A 22,801-nucleotide genomic window follows, 5' to 3' on the forward strand; every position below is an offset into this window, starting at 1 on the left:
AGTTCCAACTAGACTCATCTCTTTCTTGTAACCCCTCAATACTTTCCTGCCTCATTATCGCAATTGCACTACTTGTCTGGTCTCACCATATGGCTCTGTTCCATTATTACAAAGCCATCTGTTCATGCTTTGAACCTGTTTGTGTCCCTTTTCCACTAGTGAACTAGGTATAACTTTTCTAATCACTACGATCCTTTCATTTCTCAGAACTTTACAGTCCTCTGTTGCAATTGGAAATTAAAATCTGCCTTCTTTCCATCGTCTGAATGACTGTAACAAAAGGTCAGGAAATCATACCATTCAAGAGTCTACCTTGGATGCTTACAGCATTCATTATTGTGTTCTGGATATTAAAGATATCTTAACAAAATATGGATGATGGGTGAGATAATGATATGCTAAATACAATGTTTCCAAAGTCCAAACTGCTGGCTTCTAAAATATCAAAGGAATTACGAGGAGGGTGGCAATGGCATAAAAGTGGGATATGAGCTCCTGGGTCTTGGTACCATTTTGCAGTGGGAGGTGGGGCCAGTGCTTCCCCTCCTTGAGAGCTTGGTCTCCTCAGAAGCAACAAGCAGGGACTGGATGCTTTCTTTTTCCTCCAGCTCTAAAAGTCCCTGAGTCTATGCAACTTTTTCAGATTTAAAAGCAGTTGGGATAAGGAAGAGAAAGAGGGGTTGAAGGGAGGGGAGAGAAATGGGGGAAAAGCAGCAGCAAGATATACACAGTTCTAAGTTTCCTATGATGAATGTGATCATTATGTATATCTAACATGTACCAATACAATTTTTTTAAAAAATTAAAAGCAGGGCATGGTGGCACACATCTATAATCCCAGCACGTGGGAGGCTGAGCCAGGAGGATTGCCATAAATTTGAGGCCAGCCTGGGTTATGTGAGTGAGTTCAAGACCAGCCTTAACTATGTAAAGACACCTTGCCTCAAAAAACCAACTCAAAACAAAACAATCTCCTTATAAGACAACAGTGTATAGGGGAATTGTCCGTGTGAATGCATGTATATGGAAAGAGAGGTACAGTCCACCTCATGGTGTCAGAACTTGTGAGGATACATATAGGGAATTAGCAGGTCTACTGTAGTGTCTTCTCCTGGGGATGGGCACAGCCCAGGATGTTCACTGACCTTGGATTTCTTGACACTGAGATTTTCTTTTAAACCCAGGTTTTTCATTTCATTGCTAGAAGGGCAGTGAAGGGCATTCTACTTATTTGTAAACACCTCTCACAGCTGCAGGTGAAGTCCTGCCACCACTGCAAGGAATGGCCCAGGTTCAACTGGAGTGTCTCCTTTTACAGGCTGGGAGCACTGAGAGCCTTTCCCTGGTCACACAGTCCGCTCCTCCTGACTAGAACCCGGGCCTCTTTCCTCCTTCCAGCAGCTGCCATGGTGTATGGGTCAGATGTCCCATGGCTGGACACAAAAGTTGATAACCACAACTTATAAAAAGAGAGGTTTAATTTGGCTCATATTCTATGGGCATCTAGTCCATACTCATCTTATTCCAAAACACAAACATGAAGGCAGAAGGGCCTGGTGGAGCAAAGCTGCTTAGTTCATGGTGGTCAGAAGGCAGCGCAGCGGAACTGAGCCAGAGGGAAAGGGGCCAGACACAGACCCCGAAGCCAGGGCGCACTGGGAGATACCCGGAAGTGCGCTGCACCAATCTCCTGGGCAGATCCCCAAGCCGATCAGGTGACACACAACCCTGAGCACCACACATGTGGAGTCCACTTGTCTGTCCCGCCCACTAGGTGGTGAGCTCGAAAACAGCAGCGACTGAGCTGGCACCAGGGAGTATTCACCAAACACTTTATTAAGAGAAGAGCACAAGGAAGGAAGAAAATGAAGAGGAGGTAAGAAAAAAGGAATGAGGAAGAGAAAAAAGGAATGAGGAGGGCTGATATGAATGATTTTGGGGAAATAAACTGGCTCACTTTCTGGGTCCCAGCCACCAGGACTGAGCCCTTACTCACAGGCCCTTCTTCACCTTGCTCGCCTTCCTCCCGACCTTGTGCTGCCCCCTCCCCCACATGGGCTGCCTTTCTCTGAGCTGCGCTACCCCTTTGCTCACGCAGAGCCCCACCCTACTGCTCTGCGCCCTGGGAACGCTTGCGTCCGCAGATGGCCTTCACAGGCCAGTTAGCTTCATGACTTCCATTTCGGTTTACCCACTGGAAAGACCTAGCAGGAGCGAATGACAATGCGGAAGCTACTCCAGGTCCCTTCCGATCGGGGGTGATAGTCTGACTGTTCGCCTGTACTGAAATTCATAGTTGCTGCTAGGAAACCCACTCTATCCAGCCACTCTCCTTGGTGTCTGTCATCACTCTGTCTTTTTGCTTCTATAGACCAAAGGTACAAGTGCATCCCTGGGTTTGTTAGCCCTGGAGTAAAGTTTTCAGTCTTATTGGTTTCCCCAAACCCTGCCTATACTTCTATAAATAGCTATTTCTTCAAAACACCCCTTACTTCCACCCTTTTTAATTATTCTGCTTGAATTTCCCTCCCAGGACCCTAATAGAGACAGGCCATCCCTACCTCTCAACCAGCTTCCTGGTCTCAGATGCCTATTCAGATCATCTCTCCTCCATCTGATCTGCCTGGTTTCTCCAGTCAGGACAGATCTCTGCATTGCAGGTCCCCTGTCCTAAATCCTCAGATCAGATGTTATGCTTGTATATGATCTTTCAATGGAAGTGGAAAGCTCTCAATGGTGAGGAATGTGTCCAAACCACCAAATACCCTCAAGAGTATCAGAGAGGTTAGCAGAGGTTGACATGCCCAATAAATACCTCTTAGAGAGAAGAGAAACAGTCACCATCTGACTTTGTAATATGACATAGAGTAAGATATCAGCAAAAGTTAGGCTGAACTGGGCTCAACGAAAGACTAGCTGCTTCTTTAATACTAGTTATCGCCTCCCTGTGCACGTTTATCAGGATTGACTTGCGTGCCTCTGGGCATGAGGAGTTCACTCACCTGCAGGGAAGCACTGACTGGAGATGACATCATCTGTAACTCAGCTCAAAGCTGTCTCTTGTAACTGCAGCACTGGGGTCTCAGCAGTCATGGCTTGCAAATCATATAAAATAATACTAACTCCCACAGCGCAAACCTACAGAGACTTGAAGTGCATATGTTACGGCCTTGTAGTCATGACCCTGGGAGAAGCTTTTCCTCCAGATCAACATCTGTGATGGTTATGTCTCATGCTCCAGCCCTTCACTTCTCCAGTTGCCTTCCTCATTGCCTTCGCTAGCTGTCTTAATCATTTATCTATTGCTAAGGGCACCTACTGCCAAGGTAGCCTTAACAGCTCTGAAGTGGATCATGGAAATGCAAGGCTGTCATCCAGTTCCCTTTCAACCTCAGTTATTCAGTGCTTTAGAGCCCCAGTCTCTTGGGAGAAGTGAAGAAGATGGTGAGGGAAGCATGTCTGTGGCTGACAAGAACATAACAGAGCTGAGTTGGAGCACACAACTAAGGACTGGGAATGTGGAGCCGCTCTCTCCAGGCTTTACCACCAATGAACTGTGTGAGTTCTGGACTCACTTTCCCTTTATGGGGCAAAAGGAGTTGAACTCAACAATCTCTGAGGATGTTCTCAAGTCAAACAACGAATCACTGCGATACTTTCTGCAGCCCCTCTGCTGGGACACTGTGCTTTCCTGCAGGGACACATTCCTGAAAGCATACTCAGCGCACTGAAGACAAAACCTGAACATTTCAGCGCACTGCCGAGTAGTACTTGTCTGATGGACTGTGACGATCTGCCCAGCTGCGCTATTGATGGACCTTGGATCTCTCCAAAGAACTGCTACAGAAATTGTCAGGATGGATTGTAATCAGTGTTACTCAAAGGGAGGCGTTCACAAACTGTTTCCTACCAATCCATGGCATGATGAGTACACAAGTAGCAAGCTGGCATTTGGAAAGTTTTAGATAATTCTGCCATGTGTGCACTGCTCCGGAGTTATTTTACTTTTAGGTCAATTCATTTTTGTTGGCCCATATAAAGGTGTTACTTGTGACATTTAGCCCCTTATAAATTGAGAAGCAATTCCCTTTACCCATAGAGAAAGAAGGGGAGAGATGGAAAAGAGGTATAGACAGGCATAGAATATGTATACTATATAAACATATGCTGTAATAAATATATACATACATAGAGAGATCTCTTTCTTTCTTTCTCTCCCTCTTTCTCTCCTTTTGTTTATAATCACAAAGTGAATATTTCTCTACAACTTTCTACAGGTTTCTCTCTGCACACAGGAGAGCTGATGCAACCAAAACTCAGCAACCCCAGCCTAGTCAGGAGATGACACAAGCCTGGTGGGGCTCACCCAGGGCACGGAGCTTTTGCAGCCAACAAACAAACAGGCCCTGGTGTGAGTGGTCACACAGCTGGCACATGGCTGCTTGCACACATTCCCGTGACTGAGAAAAGAGGAGGCCTTTGGAATCTGCCAGTGCTGTCCGCTGATGGTGAGTTATTTGCAATCTGGGGCCCCCTGGTCCCTCACACTGGCCTAGTGCTCCACAAAGGCCAATTGCCATTATTCCTGACTCAATCACAGATATCTTCTCTCCCAGGATATCAGTAAAGCCACCCTGCCTGTCACCCTGTCCTTTAATTGCACTTATAACTGTTCCTAGGATTTAAAACTAACACCCATCAGTGGGAGCTGAAGCGTCAGTCATTAAGCTTGGGTTTGACATAATCTGTCACAGATGTTGATCTGGAGGAAAAGCTTCTCCCAGGGTCATGCCTACAAGACCACGACAGATACGCTTCAAGTCTCTGAAGCTATCCATCTACTAGCTAAATGTCTTTAGTAAAGGCCCCTCATCTTTCTGCATCTTGAATTTTCTTCAGCAAAATATGACTAAGTGTATCTACAGTCCCAGAACTTGGCAGCTAATGAATAAACATTTGTTGCATGAATGAGTGAAAGAGCAAATGAATGGAAGTACAAAAGTGTGAATGGTTTTCAGTTATGCCTATTCTCTCTCATGTCCACTCTGCCCTGGCACACAGGTACGTTCTGGTAGTCTCGCTTAATAGAACACACTACACTGAACACAGAAGACTGGTGTTTCTCACTTAGAGAATGACCTTCCTGACCTGTGAGCTTATTAAGTCTCTCTGCTCTCTAAGTTTCCTCTCTCTCCCATCAGTGAAATGCAAATGGTAACTCCTGTCTTGTCTCCCTTGTGGAGTTCTGGCAAGGCCCAGATGAGGGCAGAGACGACAGTGCATTGTGACCTGGAAGGCACCAGCCACACACCAAGGCTTCTTCACAGCATGGGCTGTGCAGTCTTGGCGCCAAGGTGAGAGTCCAGGGGCCCGCCTGGTGCCAGGAGGCTGAGCTGACGTGCTTTCTGACTTGCTGCCAGGCACGACATTCTCCTGCCAGCATTGTCATTCCTTTTCACATAGGTACTTTGCCTGTGCAAGGGAGGCCCTTGCTCTTTTGAAAGACATAAAGAGAAGCGTCAGCAGAAAACCTGCAGAGGTCTGCAAATGTGTTCTCGCCATCAGCAAGTCCAGGGTCCTGTGTGTTGGACAGAATGGAAAAGTTCAGCATGAATCTGTGAAAAACAGGAAAGTGGATGTTGACTGTTCCTCTGGCTTGAAACTAGTTCCTTCAGGTCCCACATCAAATACAGGTCACCACTGGGTTTCAAGCTGGGATTTCGTATTATACTTGACAGCCATGGCAAAGCCTAAGTGAGACACTGGACAGAAGGTCCCCCCTGTTCCTTCTCCTCAGCCCTGAAAAAGTTACTATAGTGAAACTAATAAACACATCTGTCATTTCACATAGTTCCCCTTTTTATGGCAATGGCAGTTAAAATCTACGCAGGTAGCGTGAATCCTAAACACAGCACTATTTCATTACCTGTAGTCTTTATGTTGTACTTTAGCTCTATGACTTGTCTCAAATGAGACCTATTCTCAAAGACCTTGCTGAAACACCACCTCTCCCAAAGAAATTCCTATGTGATACGCTCAAGCTGTAAGTCAGCTTTGCCCCTTTGATCCCCTAGAACACTTCCTGAACACCACACACTCCCTTTCACTAGGCAGCAAATGATAATTCTTACTGAGAGCAACTTATATGCCAGCCAGCGATGGTGAGAGATTGTGGTTTATACCTCCTCTCAGTTCTCCACACATCTTGACAAAGCATGCATTATGATTATTTCCATTGTACAGAAAAGTGAACAACCTTTAATGCTCAAAAATGAAGAATTATAAGAGCTGATATCTGAACCCAGGTTGTTGACCCCAGGTAACCACCCCAGCCCCACACCACTATCCAACAGACAACATGAAAATAGTACTGGAAATGTGACTAATGAAACTGTGGAATTAGATTTTAAATTGTACTTATTTTCAATTGTTTTAAATTTAAATATGCACATCTGGCAAGGGACTATTGAATTGGACAGTGCAGGTCTAACTCACTGCTATGTACGTTATGAAGCCTATTTGTACAGAGTGCATATCACTGAATTTAAACACTGAGATCTTTGAAAGACAGGGTTCTGAGTCTTTCTTCATGGCTGATGGTAAACACTCCATCAGTAGTTTTATAATCAACGATGCCAGGATGTGGTCCCCTTCATCACCTGAGAGATGGACTCACCTTGGTCATGAAGGTGCTGCATGAACTGAAAAATTATCATAACCACCATGGGTCTCAGGTACTTTTCCTAGAAAGTGGGGTATCACATTTAGCTTTCAGCTGGGCATCTTCTGCCCAGGAGGCTCTTACCTGTGTGGAGAGTCGGGATCAAAGCATGTCTTAGTGACATCAGTGATTTCGGGGTCACAGCACTCTCCGCCATCAAAGTTGAAACGTTCATAATTGCAGTCCATGTCACACACTCCATTCTGAAGCTTCCCAGTGGAAGGGTGACGCAGATGGCGGCAGTCCCCACCATCATGGCCGGTCAGTGTGTGGTTGCACTCAGGATCGCAGTTCTCATCCCCAATTTTACTGATGTCACAATTGGCCAGAATGAGGCGTTGGCGCAGGGAGGAGTTGTTCAACTCCAGCACCTCCAGCTCCCACGAGATGTTGTAGTGCCTGAAAGCCTCAGCCAGGTGCTTGTGCTGAAAGTCCACCTGCTGGTGGCTCACAGTTGGGTTCTCATGGTTATCATCATACAGGTTGACCACACGGTAGCGCACTACTTTCTGTCGGCGGAAACTGGGGAGCTGGTTGTAGCTGGCGATGACTTCTTTGTTATCACACAGGGTCTGGCCACACAGTGGGGGCTCCAGATTCGTGTCTAGCAGGAAGCTATGGGCATTGCTCAATTCCACCCGGGGGCTGTTGCCATCCTTCATGGGGGACCACATGCGCTTCACGTTGTCCCAGTTCTCCTGCAGGAGGAGCTGAGGTAGAGGGGTGTGCAGGCCGTGGGTTTCCATGTCCAACAGTATCTCCCGATGAGTCCTGGCCACCTTCCATAGGTAGAAGTGCTCGATGTAGCCCCGGTAGTTGTGATTCAGAGCACTGCCCCCCAACATAAGAACTTTACACTTCTGGGTCAGCGGGCTGAATATGCCACCTACTTGCTCCCCAGAGGTGGCCACCTGGGCACCATTCACATACAGTTTCATCAGACGCCCATCATAAGTGGCAGCTAGGTATACCCATTGGCCTGGGAGGTAGCTGCGGTGGGCATTGATGGTGGTCACTTGCCGGGCCCGGTCTGTCTTCAAGGAGAAAAAGTAGCGTGGGTCTCTGTTGCCTTGGTCACTGACGGTGTGAATGCCCACGACCCATCCTCGGTCACGCGAGGTATAAGAACATTTGTCATACAGCCCTATGTGACCCCAAAAGAGAAAGATGAATAAATAAAAGATGGAAGGAGAAGGCAGGAAGTTACTTTTCTCTGGTAAGGTTTATATTAGGATATCCTACACAAGTGGCATTTAAACTGCCCTGTGGGACCCTGGAGATTATTAATGGTGCCTCTGGGACCACCCCAAGGGCAAGGCGAGGGTTAGAGGATCTGAGAGGGCAAGTAAGGTGGGTTTGGCGCTGTCTCACCACAGCTTGAACCCATGCACTTTCACTTTTATTAGCTTTGAATATGGAGCGTGTGAGAGAGTTTTGTTTGAAGAAAGAGGACTTTGTCTCAAGAAAATGTAAGAGCAGCAGCAAGAGCGATAAAAATCTGAAAAATGACTGGCCTGTGAAGGGTCATGGGGGGAAGAAGACTTTCTGGTTACTCTGGCATTTTAATTGTATGATTGGACGTGGGGCAGGAGCAGAAACAGTGGGAGATGATGTTGAATAGAGGATGCTTGTTTAGGAGGGGAATCCGCAGGACAGTCACTCAAGCTTGGAGAGGCACCTGCTATCAGCAAGCATCAAACCATCCATAGTGCTGAAATATGGGGGAAGCTGGCCTGGAAAAGTGCAGCTGAGCGTGAAAATCCAAGGATTCTCTCTCTAAGAAGAGTCTTAGCAAGCCTGGGCATGCACCTCCAAAGAAAGGCAAACACTTAATGGCTAAGCTGGATAAATGTTTAAAGATTATCACCTCCAATTCCTTCACTTGCAAATGAGGGCCCTGAGACCCATGGGATGGAGACATCCTTTGGGTTCAAAAGAATCACTGACAGATCTTCTGACACAAATTCAGCTTGCTTTCTTTTATATAAATTATAACGGAGATGCCTAGATAATAATAATAGGCAAACCTTGCCAAGCCAGACATTATGCTAAAATCTTTAGATGCATTCATTCACTTAATACATATAACATAAGGCAGACATCATGCTAAAATCTGTACATGCATTCATTCACTTAATACATATAACATTCTCTACAGCAATGATATTATATTTCTCATTTAAAGAAAGATGGATATGGCAATTAAAGGTAAAGACACAAGTTCAAGATTGACTGGTTGGCAAGTAGGTACCAGCTCTATAAGACCCTGGAGTGCATTGTCCTGTGTACTAGTCCCATGATACCTCCTACCCAGGTCACCAGTGTCACCAGAGCTTTGGACAACACTATCCAATTGGCAAAGTGTGGGTAGATAGGCGAATCAAAGGTTTTATTAGATGTTTGGGGAAGTTCCAGCCAGACATCTCTAGACCTACTCTGGGAATGCGAGTGGGTCCTCTCTGAATCTAATTATCTTGCTACTCACTAACATCTTGTTCTGCAGCCTTTCTAGAATATGGCCAGTGTCACTGATACCAGCAAAACTGTTGGATGGAGAAGAAGTTTTTCTAATTGTGAGTGCATTTTAAGTGTCAGATAACATATGAGGCCAGGTGAGAGGAGAGAGATAGTTGAGAATGAATAAAAGAACCCTCCTTTAGGACAATCTCTTCTCTCAGCTGAAGCATCATCTCTGTCGCTATAACTCTGACAGTGCATTTGCCACTAATGCTCATCAAATGGTCATGGACAATATCCAGTGAGATCAATAGAGATGGGTAACATAATCTTTAGTCCTGTGAGGGTAGCGTGACCTTAGAATTTCTGTGATTCGCTGTTAGCTGCTGATATAGTCCTCAGTTTGGCTGGAACAGGGTAAGCCCACTTCCACCAGTTTCCCTATTCCCCATGCAACAGCATTTCAGTTGCTGAACTGCTCCTCACATCCTGCTCCTGCAGGTCCCTCGGGTGACCTTGGCGGAGCACCAAGTGGGTCATCTCTTTATTCAAGGGACTTGAATAAAGTTTGTTCCTTGTCACACAGTCAGTCAAAGTGAGATCTTTCTTCCAGGGTTCCCAGTGACTAACACACAAGCACCAGAAGCAGTCTTGATAGTCCCGTGAGGGAGGATCATTCTCTCCTCTGAACTTGTTTTCCCTTTAGGAAACTCGACACTAGCTTGCTGGTTTTGGAGTTGCCTGTGTCCTCACTGTTACCTCCTCTCTGCTGGACTGGCTGATTCTCAAGAGTGATGTCTAGGTCATCTCTGTATCCTGCCCTGGACCTAGCTAGAGCAGGCACTCAGTGAGCGTCTCATGAATAAGGACACCAGTGACTCTACAACGACTAGGGAGAGACAAGGAAGGGACTTTAAGGACAAACAGAACTGAAGGCACTAATTTATGTCTCTGTGGCTAAAGGACAGGGAGAACTGGAGGACAGAATGTGTTCCTGTAGGGGAGAAAGAGCAGATTCTTTGGACTCGGGATAATCTGCTTTGAATCTTGATGACAGCAATTACTAGCCATATGTCTGGGACAAAAATTACTTCACCTCTGTGGGCCTTAATTCATCTGTTTCTCTCATCTGTATTTCTCTTTAAATATGTTGTCATACTGAAAGATATACTAGATATAGTGTCCTTGGCATACAATGGCTATCCAAATGGGAGTTCATTTTTTAAGATGCGAGAGGGTCTGAGAGCGATATTGAGGATAAAAAAAAAGTAGGAAATGTCTGCAAACAAAATACAGAAAAGACCAGAGAGAGAAAGTACCCTAAAGGCATCTTTCCTGATGTGTTAAGAGCTAGGATGAAGGTTTGAAAAAGCAGAAGCCCTGCTCAAAATCACTGGCAAACTATTTCAAAATTTTAATTCCCCATCAGCTTAGGTGATATTAAAAGACTGCATATGAAAAGCTACCTCCCTGCTAACTCCCTCCAAAGACAAAGGTCTGACTCCAGATTTGGAATAAGTTCTCCCATACCTCTCTTGTTGCTGCCCAGTAGGGGAATCCATGTGAGCAGAGGTACCCAAAGCTACCACATTCTTGCCTACCCCACCTCTTAGCTCAACTTCTCCTCCTCCCCTGCCTAACCTCTCCCCCCAGGAAAAGAAAATGAAGGGTCTTCTAATGAGAAAATTAAAAATCTGAAATAGTATCCTTCCCCCCTCCCTCCCTGTAGGTTTTTATTTTGCCAGGGGCTCCCGGCCCCTGGTTTTCCTGTTGCCTTTGGAAGGCAGCTAGCCTGGTTAGAAAGGTAAAATGTTTACACATCTGTAGGGTGCTCTCAGTTCACAGCCTTCCCTCGGGCTTGGGACCCCTGCTTAGGCTACCTCTGTTTGTAGATGAGAGAGTGAAAGAGGGAAGGAATGAGAGGCGCCAGCTGCTGTAACACAGAGCTGAGAAGTAAGGGCTGGTTTAGCCCTGGGAGGCAGAGAGGAAGGGCAAAGAGAGGGTTTTCAGTAGAACCAAGAGGAAACACATTAAGGGAAATGAGAACCTTGAAGTAATGGCTTCAGAAGTTCAGCGATATTTACCTGGAGTCAAAGTGGCAAGAGGAAATCATTGAGCTTTAGGAGGGATGGGCGAGCATAGTGATGGGGTTTATTTCTGTATGAAAATAACTTAATAGCGGTCACATTTCATGGGACTGGAAGGGAAGCACCCCTGTGTTACTGGCCCCAAAAGCAGGGACTTGGTACCAGAGGCTTGGCGTGCCAGGTAACTGCCTGGGACAAGTCACACTACTCCCTGTACGCTGCTGGGCCTCATTTCCCTTCTCTGTAAAAGGAGGGGTCGGGATGAAATGATCGCCTGCTAGAATTTAAGAGCTCTTTTGTTCACTCTTAGAATGGTTCCTTGTATGTAGACGCTGCTCAAAAATATGTGTTGATTTGAATTGGATGCCTTATGTCATTCCCAATACTTGGGATAATCTGACGCTCAGATTCCCTCTCTTCTGTGTCTCCCCACACAGGACACAGGGCAGTATTCTCTGGAGGACACAAGACCAGCCTCACTCCTCCATGCCGCTCTTCCCCACAGTTGTTCAGCAACATAGAAATAGAATTTTAAAAACAGGTGCAAGTCAGTCTGAAGGCAGCACCATCTGTGTGCGACTACAGAATGATCCCAGGGGACACATCCTCAGGGCATGAGGTGGAAGGCCACAGGCAATACTGCATGCAATCTACATATAATTAGCATACACCTGCCTCAGTGCTATACCTATGTGGAACCAGACAATAAAAGTAACAAGAGCCCTTTCATGGACCAATGAGGTGTACCCTTTACACTGCAAGGGGGAGAGAGGTCAAGGTCCAAATCAGGAGAAGGGCTTGACCTAGGTTTTTTGTTAAGGCAGCTGGTCCTCTGGCTTTACAAAGCACTCTACCTTCCTGCATCTAACCTTGGTGTAGAAAGGCCTTCAATGTTCCCAGAAGCTCGATGTTTGCTTGTTTTCATTGCCTCTGTTTCATCTCATCTTTTCCCCACTCAACTTCACCCAAGGGAGGAATTACATGCATGAAAGAGGAAAGACAAAAGGCAGAAGGCATGCAAGAAGTCCCTCAAAACCTTGGCTAGGGCTGTCCTGGGAGGATACCATGGGATTTAGGAGCATCTTTTAAGCATCACATTAAAGATACTACCACAGGGGCGCATGGTCTGAGCACACCATGACACCCCAAGTCTTCCTCCCATATATTCATTGTACTATATATTGAGTCCCACCAGTTATTCCACATCTTTTCTCCCTACACATGTGTCTTCTTGGCTCATCAATAAATGCTCAACATCCAGCAGAGCCTGGCACATTGTGGTTGCTCCATGGAGTTTGCCATTGAAAGTGGAATAAAGCCAAAAGAGGGACTGGGCACGCTCCTATGTCTGCCTTCTTGAGATATGGTACTTACGTTAAAAATTCCTAACTACTGTGTGCTCTGCATTAATTCTGCTGGTGAAGCTTCTCCACAAAGCTATCAGCACTGTCTACTCTTCAGAGTCAACTGAGGCTCAGGAAGAGCAGATGTTCTCCAAAGCAACACAGCCCAAGGCTCAGGCTTATAGGATTCCCAGACTCAGGTTTGCAATCGCGTCACCACAGTAAGTGCCAGGTGCCAAGCATTTTACTGTAGGCTGCTTAAAGGCATAGCCCCCTCCAGAAATATTTTTGCAAGTCCTGCAGCGCCAACAAAAGCAAGCTACATGGAACTACAAGCCGGGAGGCTGCTTTCAATGGCACTTTCTTGCTCAGACTTAAAATATGGACTCAGAATCTTTGATTGTTTACTATTAGTGATTAGTTGGTTGTATGAGGCTTGCCCCCTTTCCCTGGGGCCCAAGATTTGCTTGCCTCGCCCCCTGTGTCTTTCTGGAGTTTGGCACAGTTTCTTGAGCTTGTCTGTCAGTGTCTGGATTCCCATCTCTAGCATCCCTGTCTGTTGGATTCTGACCCTGGTTTGTTCCAATTTCCCGTGTTTATACTGGCTTTTTTCTCCTGAGATTGCTGTCACAATCTTGGCTGCCTCCTTTCTTCCTGTCCATTTGTTACGGACTAAACAGTGGTGTTCCCTTAAAAACACATACGTTGGAGTTATAACCCTTCTGTTGCTCACAATACAACTGATTTGGATACAGGGTCCTTAAAGCCCCTAGAGTCTTTATTACAATGATGTCACTAGGTGGTTCCTAATCCTGCAAGACCGGTGTCCTCAGAAAAGAAGAATAATTAGAGCACCGATGTGTACAGAGGGAAGACCATGTGGAGACACAGGGAAAAGAACACCATCTACAAGCCAAGGAAAGAGGTCTGGGAAAACAACAACAACAACTCTGCCAGTACTTGGATTACAGCCTTTTAGTCTCCAGAAGTGTAAGAAAATGAAATTTCTGTTGTTTAAATCCCCCAGGCTATGGGCTTTTGCTAGGGCATTTCTAGTAAACGATTGCACCATCATTTAACAAACTTTCTGAGGCCTAATTCCAGTGGGGTTTCTCTGAAACCTACCCTGAATCCCAGTGCCTTGTTCCTAGTTCAGAATCATGCTCTTGTCATGATACATAGCCCCGATTTCCTAGACTCTTATTTTGAGCAGAGCAAGCTAAATGAGGAAGAGTCATGAACTGTGGTCACCAAGCATAGGAAAATTCCTCTCAAGAAAGGGGTATTTCTCTGTTTCCATGCAAATGAGCATTTATGAAGCACCTGCTGTGTGCTGAACACAGAGAAAGCTGCTTCAAAGCCAAGATACAGTCCCTAGAGCTACCTTGCTCCATAGGTGCTATGTAGCAGGGAGAAAACTTGAAGCTCAGAGAAACGAGGCCCCAAGTCACACACAGCTTAGTGGTAGAAAGAACTGGAATTCATGAACCCCTATTCCAAGTTCAGTTCCTCCACAGCCAAGGAGGGGTCCCAGCGGGGGTGCCTATCCTGTGGCTTTTCCAACAGTCTTTTCCTAGAATAACTTAACTAAACAGGTCTGACAATATTTAAATTTCTTTCATCACTGTCTAGGGAGGAGAATTAGCAAAAGATGAGAATTTAAATTCAGTTTGTATTGTTGTTGTTATTCACTAGGAAGAGTAGATACCGAAACCCAACGCTCTGCAGAGAGCATTCCTCTCTATGAAAAAGTAGCACTTTCAAATAAGTAACGGTAATAAACTGTGAAAACCTTCATATGTAGCATGCCTTCTGATCAGCACTATAACATGCAGTTCACAGCAACAGAAGCATGTAGAATCTATATAGTTCAGCATAGATGCCGCATGTAGTTCACAGCAATCCTTGAAATGGAGCTTCATTAATGTAACGAAAAAGGCCCTGAACAGTGAGAAGCTAAGTGATTTTTCCCTCCAAGGATCCCAGTTAGGAACTGAGATAATCATGATTACAACAGTCTGAGCCTAGAACCAAAACTTGAATCCAGGATGCTTTGGCATGGAATAAGCTTCATCCACAGTCAAGGCTCCTGTACTCAACGCTGCCGCTGTGGAACTGTGGTCACTAGATACGGAGCTCCCTCCGAGCTTCCCTTCTTCTCCAATGAGATAGGGGGTGGCAGCAGAGGGTCACAGAGGTCCTTTTGATGTCAGACTCTCAACGCTAAGGCCCTGGCTCCTTCAGACAACCCAGCCTGGCTTCCCACTGTAGGAGATGTAAGATCATGGTAGGGGAGGCAGCTTCAGGCCCTCCCATTTAAGGATGCCCACTAGCTGTGGGACATCTGCCCGGAGAATACAAGTAGAGGTGAGAGGATGTGGGAATGAAAAGGGGAATTTAGGTCAACAATCTGGTTTCTTTCAGAAGGCTAAAAATTTAAAAGCTAAAGGTTGAAGCTGGTCCTTCTGCTGTTTTGTTTTGTTTTCCCTTCCATAATTTAATCGCTGGTATCAAAGCCACAGAGGAATGCTTGAGAGAGCAATCCTATGGAAAGCTTTTATCTGTCCAGACGAGAGTGATTAAAAGAGACAGATTTAGGTTAAGTATACCCATGGTCCTTGCACTAAGTTCAGTCAGAGAGAGACCCACCAGCATGACCCGAGGGAGTCGGTACCACCAAGCATTTAGAAGAAGGCTGGGATGTCACTGAGCAGCACACCTGAGGGACTGCTTCTCAGCATCCTCAAACTTCTGGGCTCCTCCTGGCTCAAAAGAGTCCCCTTAGACTAAGTGGAAGGAGGGACTAAAGGTGAGTCAGTGCTGGAGGATTATGCCAAGTTATAATGAGTTCTGGGCATCTTGTCTGCTGGTATCAGAGCAGTGAGAGCATTAGTAGTAACCACATAGAGTAATTCACAAAGTCAAGATCATCTCAGACGTCTCCTACAGGATGATTGTGTAAGACTATGGATAGAAGTAGTTCTTTTCCAGGACTGAAGGGAACAGAAGAACCAGGATCCAAAATATAACCTGTATCTTCTCTCCTACCTGGATTCTTTCTCCCTGTTAGGAAAAATTATCCAGAGACCTCCCTGACTACATGGCTGTATTCACCTATTTCACTAGTGGTATAACCTCAAATGAGTTAACTCACCTCTGCCAGCTCCAGATCTCCCAGATGTACTGTCGGGATGTAAAGTTTTACCCTGTATAGGACCCAGATATCTTTTGAGGAAGAGAGAAGATACATGGATATAGAATTGCTTGCAAACTCTTTAAAGCTGTCCAAATATGAGGTAAGTTGGAGATAAGTATAGCTAAAAGTTCCTGAAATCCATAACTACTGACACTCAGACTCTGCAGTACATTTTAGGTGGCAGCCTGCTCCTGAGGGCTCAAGGTGCCTCTGTGTTTGCTTCTGTGCCTTAAACCTTCAGCCTATATCCTTTGCATTTTGCAGGCTCTTACACACCAACAGTTCTTGGTTCAAATGGTGCCACAGCCACTTATTGTTTCGTGACTTGGAACGTCAAGATAGGGGGCTGGGGATTTAGCTCAGTAGCACAGCGCCTGCCTGGCAAGCACAAGGTCATGAGTTCAATTCCCAGTACTGAAAAGAAATTAAAAAAAAAGAGGAAAGTCAAGATAATTCACCTAGGATTAGTCTTCTCATCTGTAACATGGGAGAATAGACCTTCCCCTGACAGTTGTAAAGGGAACAAATGAGCTGTTACACGTGCCAGAATTTGGCATGTGGCCACTGGCAATGGAACACGTGTTAAAACACATGTAGTTTGGAGTCAGATGGATCTGTTTGTCCCAGCTCTGCTCCTTATTAGCTGTATAGCCTTGGGCAAAATCTTGGCACCTTCTTGATAATTTCTTCAAGTGTAAACTGAAAAACAAGTACTTAACACATAGCTCCATTTTCCAGACTCAGTGACAGGCTGCAAATGTTCATTTACATAGCATATAAGAACTCTAACTGTGCTTTGCAACTGATACTCACGATGAATTTTGATTCCTTTTCCTCAGACTGGGAGATCCTCACCTGTTTTTGTGCTATTTTTTGTTTTTTTCACTTTGTTTTTAAGACTGTCATGCTATATATTTCAGGCTGGCCCTAAACTCTTCACCCTTTTGCCTCAGCCTCCCCAGCAGTTGGGATTATGGTGTATACTGCCATGTGTTGTTAAAATCTGCCCTTCTTCTCACTCTTGTCTGAAATAGAGATATACTTATTGCTGTTTTTCACACATTGCCAACAAAATTGGTACTTACCAACTTTTAAAAGGGTGTGGTATAGGAGAGGAAGGAAAAGGCAAAAAAGAGGGAGAAGATGAACAGGAATGGAGAGAAGCACATTTTCGCTTTTTTCACCCTTAGTGGTCGCGTAGCTGAAACAGACCCTGGGTGACTGAGGGGTGTTTATGGGGGAGATGCCCTGTAGGAGAGACCATGTCTGTGGTCATTCTCATGACTTGAGGACCTGTATATTCCTCTCCCCACTCATTTCTTTGCACTGTAGAGACAATGATTCCACTTATGAAGAAACTGTCAAGGACCAGGTCTCCCTGCATCCCACATCTTTTGTGGTGCCCTAAGCCCTTACCCTTCACCATTCGTAGAATCAGGCAGAATCAAGACTGGAAGTTATCTTACTGGTCTTTTTAACCATCTCCTCTAAAACTTATGAGGTATGGTCAAACTATACAGTAAATGCTTAAATTAAAAAAAAATATTACAGTGGAAGACACACTGCCATTAATCCCCCTTGCTCTGAGCACATATGTCCCATCCTTCTTGCCACTTTCTGAAGCAGTTGTACAAGCTCTGTTTTCTGAGTATCTTTATGAGGTGTGATTAAAAATATGGTAAATGCTACTGCTGAGTGCCACTAAACAGAAAGACAGGCTCATAAAAACATTACAGTGTGTCCTCATCCACTTTTTTCACCAGATCTGGCACTGTGAGACTTCTGGCTTTTCCCCAAAGATAAAATGACGAGGAAAGGTAAATATTTTGAACTGATTTAGGACACCAGGGCAGCTACAAAAAGGCTCACAAAAGAGGAAGTCCAGAACTGCTTCAGAAAGTGAAAGGAACAATGGGATAAGTGTTGGTTGTAATAACACAGAAGCATCTTAAGTTTCCTTGAAATTTTAAAGCATGAAGCATCCTACTTATTTCATCTGCCTCTCTCAACACTCTCTAAAGGAAACAAAATAGAAATGATTGTTTTGTTCATTCAAATAGGAAAAGTCAGGTTCCAAGAGAGGCAGTGAAATGACCAATGTCACACAGCTTGTGGAAGCAGATTCAGGACCTGGGTGGTAAAACCTAATCCAGCACCCACTGATATCCGCTGCCAGCACCTCCTGCTCCATGCGTGGTTCATTCCAGAGTGATAATCTCACCATCTCCATCCACATCATTAGTCAGATTTATAAAGTAATTTATAATCATCTAAAGGAAGAGAATTTGAAGTTGAAGAGTAGTGCATGTGCAATCCAGTCCAAACGTCAACAGAATCCATCTGTCCATGTAAGAAGCCACTTAAGAAAGAAAAGAGAGTTCCTATTTTGGTGGCCCAAGTACAATAATATCCTTGCTGCGAATGAACATGGGCGAGGGAAGTCCAGACAGCAAGGAACATTCTTGGCATGTCTAGGGCCAGTACCCGGATTGGCAAGTACAAAACACGTGGATGAAGTGTTTGGATGAGCACATACATGACAGAGGTGACTAATGAGTGCACATGAGCACGTCTGCTTGAAGGAAAGCACAATGGATAGCCTGGTGAGTAAAAACGCAATTTGGGAACAAACACAGATCAGGTGAGTCCTAGTTCCAACATGACGTCAGTGCAGCTTCATTGAAGATTTAATAAGGTACCCTTGTCAGAACAGTTAGCAAGGTTCCTCGTATAAAATAAACACCCAATAATGGGTATTACTGTGAATGTATGTGATGACAAGGAAGAACAAATGCATGTGGGAAAACCACAAGAAAGAGAATTGGAGAAAAGAGGTAGATGTTAGTGATAAGCTCAGAAGCATATTTCACAACTCCCTATAAAGCCACACAGACATGTCAGTTGAATGCCAGCACCAACAATATTGTTATTCCCAGCATTCCAGAGACCAAGGTAGAGATGGTCATTTGCATTCCAGGAGAAGGAAAGGAAGTTTCCCTGATATGGTGAGTTTTGGTGTGTGTGTGTGTGTGTGTGTGTGTGTGTGTGTGTGTGTGTGTGTGTGTGCTCTTTTAAAGTTTGAAAGGATATACCCTATGTTGCTTAGCCCAACACACTCTTATGTAATGAATGATCTTTATATAGGCATGTGGATACCATAGCACTCTAGTCATAAGTTCACAAGCCCCCAGGAGATAAGGACATTTATTTTTCCAAGATGGGGAAAGGTGTGAACTGGGATTTCAAATTTCAGCTTTGCAGTCACACAATATGAGATTTAGGCAAGCCTTAACACCTTTCTGAGCTTTCCTTTTCCTACTTGCTAAAATGTGCATGCTACTTCCCACCGTAAACGTTTAGAGCTATCATGTACAGGGGACTAAGCGCTTGGTGCTCTGTATATCACTGTTACCATGATTGGATCTCCTCATTGGCCCGTGTTCCAGTACTTTCATCCCTCTCTGACACAATCTGTAAAACATCCGTATATTCATCTTCCTAAAATTTTGTTCTTCCACTATTCTCTCAGATGGACAAAGAAACCCTGCTCTGACACTCTCAGGGTAAAGACCAACCACAACTTTGTATCTTAGACATTGGTCTCAACCTGTCACAGAGAATGCAGCCAGACTCTGGCTCAGTCCCTCTCTTTGACCTGCCCTGTTTCCTCCAGGTGGACATGCCTCCCTAGAATCCCTCTTTTCTGGTCTTGAAGACCAATGCCAGTGTTATCATTTACTTTTGACATCATGAGTCTGCACCACCAGTGCAAAAACAGTGCTGAACACCTGGTGTCTTCCATCCTCTGACACAGGTGTGATCAGTTTTTGACTGAGGCGTCTTTCTGCACCTGGTCCAGGATGAGAGTTTTGTCTTCATAATTCCCACAAGTGATTGTGGGACAGTACAGCCCCCACCTCTCTTCCTTGTGTCTCCATGCTAGTTTCTGATATTTGGTTGCTGGTCCAGTTTCCTCTTCCTGATAATTACCGCAGATGAGAGTATGAGTCCTTCTGGAGCACATCCTCCAATGGCTCTCACCTCTCCTAGATTGTAAATCCATGAGGTTAAAGAATACACACCTGTCATCACTTTCCATCTGGAGCCTTCCACCTGGTGACTTGGACACATACATCCAATAAAAGTTTGTTGAATGGATGAAGGAATGAAAATATATATATATATATATATGCACAAGGCTTGTGAGAAAGTCTGACTTAAGTAGATTTTGAAGTTTTAAATAATATTCCCAGTAGTGGCGCAAGAGCCCAGATCTGAAGGAGGAGCGGGCATCCTTGCAACAGTGGGTAAAGCTGTTCTAATTCTCACCATCATCTTTTCCCATTTTCCTCCATATAATGGAAGATTGGCATTCATGGTTATTAGGTGTGATTGTGTAAAACACAAAAGGAGATAACAGAAAAACACAATAACAGAAAACACAATCTGTGTGAGCTATATGACCTTAGGCAAGTCATATCATCTTTCTGGCATCTATTTTCTCATCTGCAATGGAAGAAATTATGGTAAAAGAACTTCTAGAGGCTTTCTTGAAAATCTATGCAGATTTCTGAATTGGGAGTAGTAAGGCATGAACTTGTGCCCTAATTTGCCACTAATGTACTGCAGATCCTGGTCAACTCCTTTCTCATTGTGGTAAGTCAAATGATGTTCATTTCATGCCTGACACAGGGCCAAAGCAGATATGTAAAAATGCACCACAGACAGTGTGGGCAGAACACTGGAGACAAAACTTCTCTCTCAGGTGAACCTGCCATCACCTCAGCTTGGCCCATAAAGAATCTTACCAGGAGAGATGGTAAAGGGAGATAATGAAGGGACGAGGCTGGACAGGCAAGTTCCATTTCACAGGGCATCCAGAATTACTCTCTAGCGGAAAGAGCAATGATAGCTAATGCCTGGTGAGTATTTGCTGTGGGTCAGGCATATACTTGTTAAGCACTTTGCATGAATTAACAAAGCAAGACCTCACAATAATTCAAGATACTATGATTGTCTCCTCTCCTTCCTTTTTTGCAGTAATTGGTTATATCCCCAATTAGTCTGAATTTTTCATTTTAGAGACAAAGTCATACTTAGGTTCTCAGTTGTCCAGCCTGGCTTGAACTCATGATCCTCCTGCCTAAGCCTCCCAGAGTGCTGGGATTACAATCACATCGCACCACATTCAGCTGATTGTTCCATTTCACAGATGAGAAAACCAAGACTTAGAAAGCCCACGTGTCTGGTCCCAGCTTGAGTAACTGGTTGGCAAGTGACAGATGTGGGCTCCACAGTTCTTAACATCTATATTAAGTTGTTCAGTTGGCTTTCAGGGGAAAGCCAACTCCATGAGGAAGAGGGTTCCTTTTTAAATATAAATAAATGAAATATAATAAGACAAATCATAAAATAAAAGTAGAAAGCAAATAGAACACTGTGGGGGGAACACTTGATTCTAACAAAAACGACAGCAACAACAACAACAAAAAAATAACCTCAAGAAACTTTCCTAGAAAAGTCTCAGAAAAGCTGAGCCTTGAGAGGTACCGGATTCGGGTGGGGAGAAGCTGAGAAGATTGTCTAGCAGAAAGTGAAGGAGGAGCAAAGGTGAGAGCTATGAAGTCACCTGCAAGTAGCCCTGGGAAAGAGGAAGACATTGCATTGGGGGAACTGAGGGTGTATGGTGCAAGCGAGGGAAATGAAGGAGCAAGGGCTACCGGAGGCTTGAGTGAAGAGCTGTGCATGTCACGCTGAGAGCTCTGAGGTTTACTCCTTAGACATCAGGGGATCTTGCTGGGTTTTGAAGAAGGGAGTCCATGGGAATGAGGATCTTTAGCTGGGGATGATAGGGTGTCCTTCTCAGAGCGACAGAAGGGACGGAGCCAAGACTAATGTCTCAGGACACCCCGTGTATTCTTCTGGCATTCTGGAGTCATTCAGACTTATTAACAAAGAGGGTGAAATATAAGCAAAATTTTGGAGAGTGCTGATAGACTTTTCAAACTGGGTGTTTGTTTTCTATGGTTTTGATGCCTGCTAGAAAATCTTGAACTGTAACTCAACCCTAAAGTGCCCTTTAAGGCTCCAATTCAGGTGGATAAATGGTATTTAGACACACACTGGAACTTCAGAATTATACTGTGTTCTACTAGGTAGAGAATGATCCTGGTCTCTAGTCGACCTTGATTAAATTTCATCTACTTTCTGGCCCCTGGTTTCCCTCCTTACCCAACTGGAGAATGCAGATTTGACCTCTAAGTGCCCTTTAGCCCTACAAGTCTATCACAAAAAAATCCATGGAAGACAGAGACTCTATATGTTTTGACTTTCTACTCTCAGTGCTTCGCTTGAGAACTTTCACAGGGTGAACCCAGCAAAACACTGTTGAATGGGTGGAAAAGATTGAGTTCCAGAATATGTAGACCAGTGGAATCTTTAGAGGCTTTTGAATAGAAAGTTTGGAAGTGGCAAATGTTTTTAAAACAAAAAAAAGCATAAAAACAAGTCACCCAGACAAGGTAGTATTTCCTCTCTGACTGTAAAAGAGGCTGCAGAACTGACAGACTGCAGAGTAGTAGACACTGGGGGAGGAGGCCAAGGATACTGCAAGGTCAAGTAGAAACCAGATGTGAAAGAGCCTGGAGGTAGAAATACATGTTCGAGGAGTACTTAAGGAATTGTACTTGATCTGAAGAATCTAGGTAAATCAGCAATCATCAAACTGTGGAGATTTTGCCCCCAGTGGAAATCTGGAAACTTCTGCAGGTATTTTGGGCCATCACAGCTAAGGAGGGGGTGAGGAGTTGCTATCACACCTACTGGGTGGAGGCCAGGGGTGCCACTGAATGCCCTGTAATGCACAGGGCAGTCTCACAAGAAGGGATCACCCACTCTCCATGCCAATGGTGCTGAGGTTAAGAAACCCTCATGTGAAGATCTAAGAAAAGTAAGGCAGGAAAGAAAGCTTGAGAAACAAGTTGAATGTGAGCCTAAT

The 22,801-nt window shown here is 44.8% G+C and overlaps 1 protein-coding gene across 1 annotated transcript in view; it reads right to left on the reverse strand.

Annotated features, from left to right (window-relative positions):
* Pappa (pregnancy-associated plasma protein A, pappalysin 1) overlaps positions 1-22,801 on the reverse strand; it is a gene marked incomplete at both ends in the record, with an annotated part of 230,329 nt that overhangs the window by 190,411 nt on the left and 17,117 nt on the right. The window contains 1 exon segment of the mRNA XM_013513305.1: positions 6,806-7,865. Coding sequence (XP_013368759.1) covers positions 6,806-7,659 — 854 coding nt within the window.

The sequence above is a fragment of the Chinchilla lanigera genome, unplaced genomic scaffold (assembly GCF_000276665.1).
Source record: "Chinchilla lanigera isolate Chin_1 unplaced genomic scaffold, ChiLan1.0 scaffold00018, whole genome shotgun sequence".
Lineage (NCBI taxonomy): Eukaryota > Metazoa > Chordata > Mammalia > Rodentia > Chinchillidae > Chinchilla > Chinchilla lanigera.